This window comes from Mustela erminea, chromosome 2, assembly GCF_009829155.1.
Source record: "Mustela erminea isolate mMusErm1 chromosome 2, mMusErm1.Pri, whole genome shotgun sequence".
Taxonomy (NCBI): Eukaryota; Metazoa; Chordata; class Mammalia; order Carnivora; family Mustelidae; genus Mustela; species Mustela erminea.
Genome location: NC_045615.1, coordinates 137,584,243 through 137,594,665, shown reverse-complemented (window position 1 = coordinate 137,594,665; position 10,423 = coordinate 137,584,243). Strand labels below are relative to the sequence as shown.

General features: G+C 41.2%; 1 protein-coding gene across 5 annotated transcripts in view; it reads left to right on the top strand.

Annotated features, from left to right (window-relative positions):
* Nucleotides 1-251: 251 nt before the first annotated feature.
* Nucleotides 252-10,423, top strand: part of NFXL1 (nuclear transcription factor, X-box binding like 1) — a 76,887-nt gene continuing 66,715 nt past the window's right edge. For 2 of the 5 annotated variants that reach the window (XM_032334233.1, XM_032334237.1), the window contains exons 1-3: nucleotides 339-414; nucleotides 764-949; nucleotides 3,834-4,010. In XM_032334233.1, the coding sequence (XP_032190124.1) occupies nucleotides 766-949; nucleotides 3,834-4,010 (361 nt within the window). In that variant the 5' untranslated portion in view covers nucleotides 339-414; nucleotides 764-765. The other 3 variants (XM_032334234.1, XM_032334236.1, XM_032334235.1) reach the window with 3 other exon arrangements.

The window sequence follows — 10,423 nt, the reverse complement described above, 5'->3', positions numbered from 1 at the left end:
AGCTGGAGGATGGAGAGTCAATTATGGCTACTCTGACAAAATCCTGACACCCAAGTGCGTTTAAAGATACTCGTGGGGAAACCCCAGCATCCTCGGGAGTGGAGAACACAGCTTACAGCCCGCCCACCTTCCCAACCTTCCGCGCACTCCGGGAGACGGTCCCGCCCAAGTCCCACAGCACGCCGGGAATTGTAGTTTCCGAAGGCTGGGTCCAACTCCGCGCACGCGTTCTGAGCTCCTTTCGCTCTCCGAAACACTCCCGGATAAGGAAGTGGGCAGTGATGCCACGCGTTCTGCGGGCCGTGTATCCGGGCTTCTGGGAGTTGTAGTCGTCGGGGGCGGGCGCCGTCGGTAAGGAGACGTAGCTTTGCTTGGGGTCCGCTACCGCAGTTGGTTTCCGGCAGCAGCCGAGGGGTCAGTCTGTACTTCCATCAGCGCCGCACTCCCTCTGAGGCTGAGGAGGCGCTTTCCTCTCCCCGGGCGCTCCCACTCTGGCGCTGGGTGCTCCTCGCCCCGAGGTCCATTTCTCTGCCGAGTCCTCTGCCTCTCCGGTCCATCTCCAAAACCTGGGCTTAGCGGCGACTCGCCTTCCTAGTGACAGGGCCGCGACCTTCTCAAACCCGGTCCCTGCCCTGCGGGGACCTTCCTCATTGCGCCCTCTCCTACTGGTTTCCGCCGCTGCCCCTATTCTCCGCTTGGGCACCCGCTGCGCTCACGCTCCTTCCACTCATTTTTTTTTTTTTTCCTCCCCTTTCCTCTGCAGGGATGGAAGCTTCCTGGCGCCAGGTGGCCGGGGGCCGAGGCCGAGCCCGAGGACGGGCCACCGCGGCCCCTTCTTCAGGAAATGGAATCCATCTTCGCGGCGCCGGGGGAGGACGAGAGAAGGGCTCGGTGGGCGCTGCGGGACCTGGCCCGAGCCCCAGAGGAGCCGCGACCCCTGCGGCTGCAGGTAGCTCAGCCGGGCGCAGCCCCGCGGGAGCTGAAGCCCTGCAGACCTCCGTGGCGTGTGGTCCGCAGGGCTCCTTCACCTGGATGCCTACTAGGCACTTACTAGCCCCTGCCTCCCCGCCCTTACTCTCATTCGCGTCTCTCCTTCTACCTGCAGACTTGGTTATGGCCCCCACTGCTCAGACCTTCAAGGAAGCTACTCATTTCGGCATTCTAGGCAGATTCCTAGCATACCTCTTTCCTCTTAATTTTAAAAACTATCGGTCAGCATTACTTCTTTCTCCGCTGTTCTTCTCTTTATTCTTTTTTTGCCTGAATCCCTAGACCAGAAGTTGCACATTGTGGCCCCGGGGTTCTGATTTAGCCTATAGTTTGGTTTGGTTAACACCGAACCATCTGAATTGGTTGCCAACGGGTTTGGTTTGTTTTGCTTTTCTTTTAAAAAAATCTCGCTAACAACTTATTTATTTATTTATTTATTTATTTATTTATTTATTGTAAAATAGGATAGTGTGGCTTTACCTTTGTGCATGGCAAGAGCCAGTTGCAGAAATTCCGTTTAGATTGGGTTTAGGCACTCCTATTTCACGTGGTCTCTCCTACCTGGGGGCCAGCTGTCATCTTCTCTCTTTGCAAGGTTGCCTGAGTTTAGTAACTTGAATCGTCTATGCCCCGTAAGCACTTGAGCTTGAGGTATTTTTCTCAACTTTGGTTCCTATTCACAAATGTCGTGTCCTTTTTCTTATGTATCTTCTGTGACCTCCTGTGGCATGTCATTATCCTTCATCCGCGGCTGTGTTTTAGTGGAGTCTGAGAATGCACAGGCAACTCTGAATTGTCTGTGCTCATGGAGGATTGCATGAGGCCAAGGGAACAATCCCAGAAAATCATTTTATTTTTATGTTTGGAATGTTTTTTTCATAATGTATTTTTTGAGGGGAGGAGCAAAGTTGAGCTTTGGAGTGCTTTTTCCCTAAGCTAATTTTTTAAGTTAGGTGGTATTCTCTTCGCTTGGAGTTAGTGGGTTTATTTTAATTCCAGCGCAGTAAGCATGCAGTGTTCTGTTAGTTTCAGGTGTACATACTTACGTCACCTGGTGCTCCTCACCACACGTGCATTTCTTAATCCTCATCACCTGTGTCACCCATACCTCCCACCCACCTCCCCTCTGGTAGCACTTACGATTTATGATCCTGGTGGTGGTGAAATGTGCATGTTAGAGACCAAAAACAGGTTTGCTAAAGTCTCTTGGATTTTGTGGATGGTAGAAAAGCAAACATTTTTCACCTGGATAATTGAGATTTGTCTATAAGAAATAATATATAAGGAAGCATGCTTTGTCATTTTTTCTTGAGATGATCTTATGTGGACACGTTGATAGGGTTATGGATGTTTTTATTACGTCTTCTAATTCAGCCTTTAAAGAAATGTATCCTTACGTGCTGTTTTCTACAACTAATGACATATATCATCTCTCTTACTGCACATCAAGTTTTGAGTCATAATCTTACAGTCATTATTTCTCTCCTAATACTCAAAAGATTCCTATATAGGCACTGTGTGCGTTTTCTTTCAGTTTTACTTGAAATACCGTATAAGCCCCAACTGAATTGGCTGCAACAACAAAGGGAAAACATTTCATGAGGAAAATAAAAGATAAAACGTCCTTAAGTACAAACGCACCACCAAGATTAAGAAAGCTTATCTTTAGTGGCTCATCAGTTTTCAGCATAAAGTGAATTTAAGTCAGCGATTTACTGTTTTATTTTTTATTTTTTTTAAAGATTTTATTTATTTATTTGAGAGAGAATGAGTGAGAGAGAGCATCAGAGAGGAGAAGGTCACAGGGAGAAGCAGGCTCCCCAAGGAGTTGGGAGCCCGATGCGGGACTCGAACCCGGAAGTCCGGGATCATGACCTGAGCCGAGGGCAGTCGCCCAACCCACTGAGCCACCCAGGCGCCCGATTTACTGTTTTAATTAGTGAATTTAAAATCCTCTCAATATGGGCATTAATAAATTCAGATCAATTCAGTATGTTTATGGCTCCTTTCTCAAAACTATGGTTGCTGTTCATAATCGTTTATTAATAGTTAGTACTTGAAGAAAATTCCCCTGGTCCTTGCCCTTAAGGACTTGGGAATATGCTATGAAGTAAAGTTCTTTTTGTGTTGTTATTTAACAAGTAAAAAAAATGAGAAGTACAGTCAGCTAAAGGGAATAGTAGAAGAACGTAATTTATTTAACATTTTTTTTTGGGATGAAACTGCTGTAGAAACCACATTTTCCATATTGGCAGCATTTTGTGTGGATTAATGTTAAATATATATGTTTTGTGACCACATTTTAATAAATGCAAAAAGTCCTTAAGCTTTCTAAGAGCCAATTATAAAGATAATGGGTATACAGTGAATCTTTGTGCAAAATCTGTGTTGGGCTGGGCCAGGCCAGGATAGGCTGTAGTGTGGAAGAGGATTTTTGGAGAAAGCACCCAGTTTTACTGATTCTGAAGGGCTCCCAGTTGGCATGTTTCCCACCTCCTAAAAATCACTGTAATTGATTTATTTTTAATCATCCCATTTAAATTTTTATTAACATCCTTATTTTGAGGCTGATTAACAGTTTTTTGATACTTCTTTCATACCTTTATAATTTTTTAATTGATTTGTTAATTATGGTTTCTAGAACGATTTGCTGCATTTAACAGGATATTTAACAAACATGAAAGTTTTCATTGTGGTAGTATTCTCTTTTGTTGTGTCACTAGAAACTTGAAAATACCTTTTTTGTGCATTATAGTGAAATAGAATGCTCCAAGGAAGATTTTAAACTTATGCTTTTAAGAGATCATTTTGTAGAAACGAAACTAATTTCTTTTTCTTTTAAGCAGAGCTAATGTCTCAGAGGAAATTTGAGGAAATCAAGAAGGCCAATCAAGCTGCGGCCAAAAAACTTGTTGAAGAACACTTTAGCTCCTCCTCTGAAGAAGAAGGAGACGAAGATTTTGAAGGAAAACGGGGAAAAATAGTTGCTAATACATTTACAAGTTACACTACTCAGACAGGTGCTGTATGGTCTTTTAAATTTTGACTTTTTTTTAAAGTTTTTATATAAATTCCAGTTTGTTAGCATACAGTATAATACTAGTTTCAGGTGTACAATGTAGTGATTCAGCACTTCCATACATCACCCAGTGCTCATCCTATCACCTATTTAATCCTTCTCCCTACCTACCTCGTTACAGTAATCATCAGTTTGTTCTCTATATAGTTAAGTCTGTTTCTTGGTTTACCATTTACTCTGCCTGCCCCTTTGCTTGTTTTGTTTCTTAAATTCCACATATGAGTGAAATCATCTGGTATTTGTCTTCCTCTGACTGACTTATTTCACTTAGCATAATATACTATAGCTCCATCCACATTATTGCAAAAGGCAAAATTTTATTCTTTTTTTTAAGATTTTATTTATTTATTTGACAGACAGAGATCACAAGTAGGCAGAGAGAGAGAGAGAGGGAGGAAGCAGGCTTCCTGCTGAGCAGAGAGCCCGATGCAGGGCTTGATCCCAGGACCCTGAGATCATGACCTGAGCCAAAGGCAGAGGCTTTAGCCCACTGAGCCACCCAGGCGCTCCAATTGCATTCTTTTTTGTGGCTAATATCCCATTGTGTATATGTATACTACATCTTCTTTATCCATTCATCAGCTGAATGATGACGTTTGGGCTGTTTCCATAATTTGGCTACTGTAGATAATGCTGCTGTAAAACATCAAGGTGCATGTAGAATTAGTATTTTTGTATTAGTTGGACAAAAACCTCGTAGTGCAATTGCTAGGTCATAGGTAGTTCTATTTTGAACTTTTTGAGAACCCTCTATACTGTTCTCTAGAGTGGCTGCCCCAGAGTGCATTCCCACCAACAGTGCTAGAGGCTTCCCTTTTCTGGACATGCTTGCCAACACCTCTTGTTTCTTGTGTTGTTGATTTTACCCATTGCACTTCCTTGGTTTGCACTCCTTCCTTGGAAGGATGAACATCCTTTCTTGTGTCTGTTGCTATCTGTAGGTCTTTGGAAAAATATTTATTCATGTCTTCTGCCCATTATTTATTTATTTATTTATTTAAAAAAAATTTTTTTTTTTAAAGATTTTATTTATATTTGACAGAGAGAGATCACAAGTAGGCATAGAGGCAGGCAGAGAGAGAGAGAGAGAGAGGAGGAAGCAGGCTCCCCGCTGAGCAGAGTGCCTGATGCGGGACTCGATCCCAGGACCCTGAGATCATGAACTGAGCCGAAGGCAGCGGCTTAACCCACCGAGCCACCCAGGTGCCCTTCTGCCCATTTTTTAATTGGATTGTTTTTTGTGTGTTGAGTTTTGTAAGTTCTTTGTATATTTTGGATATTAGCCCTCTATCAGATGTGTCATTTGCAAATATCTTCTTCTATTCCAAAGATTGCCTTTTCATTTTGTTGCTGTGCAGAAGCTTTTTATTTTGATGAAGTCTCAATAGTTTGCTTTTGTTTCCCTTGCCTCAGGTGACATATCTAGTAAGAATTTGCTATGGGCAATGTCAAAGTTACTATGTTTTTCTTTTAAGATTTTAATGGTTTCCTATCTCACATTTAGGTCTTTCATCCATTTTGAATTTATTTTTGTGTATGGTGTGAGAAAGTGGTTCAGTTTCATTCTTTTACATATTGTCCCGTTTTTCCAGCAGCATTTGTTGAAGAGATTGTCTTTTTTTCATTGGGTATTCTTTCCTGCTCTGTCAGAGATGAATTGATCATTAAGTTGGGGGTTCATTACTGGGTTTTCTATCCTGTTACCCTGATCTTTGTGTCTGTTTTTGTGCTAGTACCATACTATTTTGATTATCAGAACTTTGTAGTGTAACTCAAAGTCTGGAATTGTGATGCCTCCAACTTTGCTTTGCTTTTTCAAGGTTGCTTTGGTTATTGGGGGTCTTTTGTGGTTCCATACAAATTTTAGGATTATATATTCTAGCTCTGTGGAAAATGCTGGTGATATGTTGATAGGGATTGCACTAAATGTGTAGACTTCTTTGGGTAATAGGCATTTTACCAGTATTTCCAATCTATGAGCGTGGATTGTTTTTCATTTCTCTATGTCATCTTTAATTTCTTTCCTTAGTATTTCGTAGTTTTCAGAGTACAGGTACAGGTCTTTCACCTCTTTGGTTAGGTTTTTACCTAGGTATCTGTCTAGTTTTGGTCTAATTGTAAATGAAATTGATTCCTTGATTTCTCTTTCTGCCGCTTCATTATTGGTATATAGAAATTCAGCAGATTTCTGCATATTGATTTTGTGTCCTGTGACTTTTCTAAATTCATGTATCAGTTCTGGAAATTTTTTCGTGGAGTCTTCTGGGTTTTCTCTATAGAGTATCAAGCCATCTGCAAATACCGAAAGTCCAACTTCTTTCTTGCCAGTTTAAATGCCTTTTATTTCTATTTGTTGTCTGATTACTGTGGCTAGGCCTTCTAATACTATGTTAAATAACAGTTGTAAGGGTGGACATCCCCATCTTTTTCCTGACCATAGGGAAAAGTTCTCAATTTTCCCTACTAAGGATGGTACGAGTTGTAGGCTTTTCATATATGGCCTTTATCATGTTGAGATATGGTTCTTATCCTTTCTTTTATTAATCTAGTGTATCACATTGATTGATTTGTGAATACTGAACCACGCTTCCTGCCCAGGAATAAATCCCACTTGGTCATGGTGACTGATTTTTTTTTTTTTTTTTTTTTTAAAGATTATTTATTTATTTATTTATTTGTCAGAGAGAGAGCGAGCGAGAGCGAGCACAGGCAGACAGAGTGGAAGGCAGAGGCAGAGGGAGAAGCAGGCTCCCTGCCGAGCAAGGAGCCCGATGTGGGACTCGATCCCAGGACGCTGGGATCATGACCTGAGCCGAAGGCAGCTGCTTAACCAACTGAGCCACCCAGGCGTCCCGATGGTGACTGATTCTTTTAATGTACTGTTGGATTCGATTTGCTCATATTTTATTGAGAATTTTTGTATTGGTGTTCATCAGGGGTTTCACCTGTAGTTCTCTTTTTTAGCGGTATCTTTATCTGGTTTTGATACCAGGGTAATGTTGGCCTCATAGAAAGAATTTGGAAATTTTTCTTCCTTTTCTATTTTCTGAAATCGTTTGAGAAGGATAGGTACTAACTCTTCTCTAAAATGTTTGGTAAAATTTGCCTGTGAAGCCATCTGGCCCTGGACTTTTATTGGGAGAATTTTTATTCCTGATTTAATTTCTTTGCTGGTTATCTGTCTCAAGTTTTCTATTTCTTCCCGTTTCAGTTTTGGTAGTTTATATGTTTCTAGGACTTTATCCATTCTTCCAGATTGTGCAATTTGTTGGGATGTAATTTTTCATAATATTCTTTTATAATTCCTTGTATTTCTGTGGTGGTGTTTGTTACCTCTCTCGTTTGTGATTTTATTTATTTATTATGAATCCATTTGTTTATTTTGATTAAGTCCTTTCTTCTTTCTGATAAGTAGCTAGAGGTTTATCAATTTTATTAATTTTTTCAAAGACCCAGCTCCTTGTGTCATTGATAGATTTTTTTCTATATCATTTATATATTTCTGCTCTATCTCTTCTATTTCCTTCCTTCTGCTGGCTTTAGGCTTAATATGCTGTTTTTCTAGCTCCTTTAGGTTGCTTATTTGAGATTTTTCTTGCTTCTTGAGGTAGGCCTGTGTTATATACTTCCCTCTTGGGACCACTTTTGCTGCATCCCAAAGGTTTTGGACTGTTGAATTTTCATTTGTTTCCATGTGTTTTTTTAAATTTGTTGATTTCCTGGTTGACTCATTTATTCTTTAGTAGGATGTTCTTTAACCTCTATGTATTTGTGCTCTTTCCAGATTTTTTCTTGTGTTTAACTTCAAGTTTCTTATTGTGGTCAGAAAATATGCACGGTATGATCTCAGTTTTTTTGTTCTTGTTGAGCCTTGATTTGTGTCCTAGTGTATGATCTATTCTGGAGAATGTCCCATGAGCACTTGAAAAGAATGTGTATTCTGTTTTAGGATGGAATGTTCTGAATATATCTGTTAAATCCATGTGTTCCAGTGTGTCATTCAAAGCCATTGTGTCGTCGTTGTTCTTCTGTTAGATGATCTGTCCATTGATATAAGTGGGGTCCCCTACTATTACTATATTATTATCAATTAGTTCCTTTATGTTTGTTATTATTTTGTATATTTGGGTGCTGCCATGTTGGGTGCATAAATATTTACAATTATTAGGTCTTCTTGTTGGATTGTCCCCTTTATTATGATATAATATCTTTCTTCATGTTTTGATAGTCTTTGGTTTAAAGTCTAGTTTTTCCAACATAAGTATTGCTACCCTGGCTTCCTTTTAATGTCCATTTGCATGATAAATGGCTCTCCATTACCTCACTTTCAATCTGTAGGTGTCGTGAGGTCTAAAATGAGTCTCTTTTAGGCAGAGTATAGTTAGGTCTTGTTTTTCTATCCATTCTGATATGCTGTCTCTTTTGATTGGTGTGTTTAGTCCATTTACATTCAGAATAATGATGGATATACATGTATTTAGTGCTGTTTTAATACTTGTTTTGTCATTGTTTCTGGAGATTTTCTCTCATCCTTTCTCATCTTTGTCACTTTTGGTCTTTTCACTGGAAGAGTCCCCTTTACTGTTTCTTGCAGGGCAGGTTTTGTGGTCCCAGAGCGCTTTAGTTTTTGTTTGTCTGGGAAACTCTTTATCTCTCTTTCTATTGTGACTGATAGACTTGCTGGATAGAGTATTCTTGGCTGCAGATTTTTCCTATTCATCACTTCCAGTATATCATGCCACTCCCTTCTAGCTTGCCAAGTTTCGGTTAAGAGATCTGTAGCTAGCCTTATGGGTTTTCCCTTGTAAGTTAAGGACTTCTTTTGTTTTGCTTTTTTTAAGATTTTTTCTTTATCTCTGTATTTTGCATATTTAATTGCAGTATGTATTGGCATTGACCTGTCTTTTTTTTTATTTTGATGGGAGTTCTCTGTGTCGCCTTGTTCTGGATTTCTATTTCTTTACCCAGGCTAGGGAAGTTTTTAGGTATGGTTTCCACAAGTAAGTTTTCTGTCCCGTTTTCTCTCTTCTCCTTCTTCTGGGACTCCTAGAAGACAAATGTGATGACGTTTGATGGAGTCATTGAATTCCCTAAGTCTAGTCTTATATTTTATAATTCTTCCTCTTGTTCAGTTTCACTGTTTTCCGTTATTTTATCTTCTGTGTCACTTATTTGTTCCTCTGCTTCTTCGAGCCTTGCGTTCATTGCATCAATCCTGTTTCATCTCTGATTCTTCTTTAACTCTTTTATCTCTGCTTTAAGGGTCTCCCTGATGTCTTCCATTCTTTTCTCAAGCCCAGTGGTATCCTTATGATTGTTGCTTTAAATTCTCCATCAAGTGTAGTACTTAAATTTATTTCACTTAGGTCCCTGGCTGCGACTTTATCTTGTTCTTTAATTTGGGATTAATTCCTCTGTCTTGGCATTTTGTCTAAGTCTCTGCTTTCTTCTCTGTTAGAAAAGTCCATTATGTTTCCTTCTGAGAATAATGGCTTTATGAAGAAGAAGTCAGATAGTGATGTGTTCTGGGCCTGGTGCTTCAGGCAGTATGTCTGGTGCGAGCTACATGTGCTCTGCTGTTGTGTCTGGGTTGCTGTCTCCTTCTGGCCAGTCCTATGCAGAAACTTTCCTTGCATGCTTTGGGCAGTGTTTGGTCCTTGGCCTGAGAGTGGCAAGTTTTAAGTAGGTGTATTCTGGTTTGCTATTTTCAGTGAGATCTGCTACTATTCCACTGAAGCTGAACTGAAGCCCTGTAGAACTCTCTGGTCAGGAGATGTGGTGTGGGCAGGGGTTCCTGCTGGTCCTCTGGGGAAGGGGCCTGCTGTTCTGGGACTGAGGCAGGCTTGGCTGAGAAGGGAGTTCCACCAGAGTGCAGGCATGTGGGATGTGGTGTAAGCAGGTTAGGGAGCCAGTGTCGGCCTTGTGCTGCTTACCACAGGTGGCTGTGTTTATACCGAGGAGCGTGACAGGGAAATGGCACCAGCTGGCTCCTTTATCCCCCAGAGAGGCATCTCCAGTGAACACCACCTCTCAGGGAGCACTCTAATAAGAAGGAAGAGGAAATAATTTCCGCTTGTGTGCCCCAGGCACTCTTCAGACCATTGATTTCCATGCTGGCTGCCCAAGGGTTGTTTGCCTGCCTTCTCTACAGGAACAGTGCGGTGCCCTCAGGGCTCTATCCCAGCCGGGCCTACTGTTCTTTAAAACTCCAGTCTTTATGCCCCACTGGTTGCAGGAACTCATGAAAATCAGCCCTTCTTGTTTTTCCAGCCAGTGGCTTTGGGGAAATGTTCTTATGCGTTCCCCTGGGTGTTTTCTCTCTCTCTCTCCTTTCTCCGCGACCATGGCTCCCTT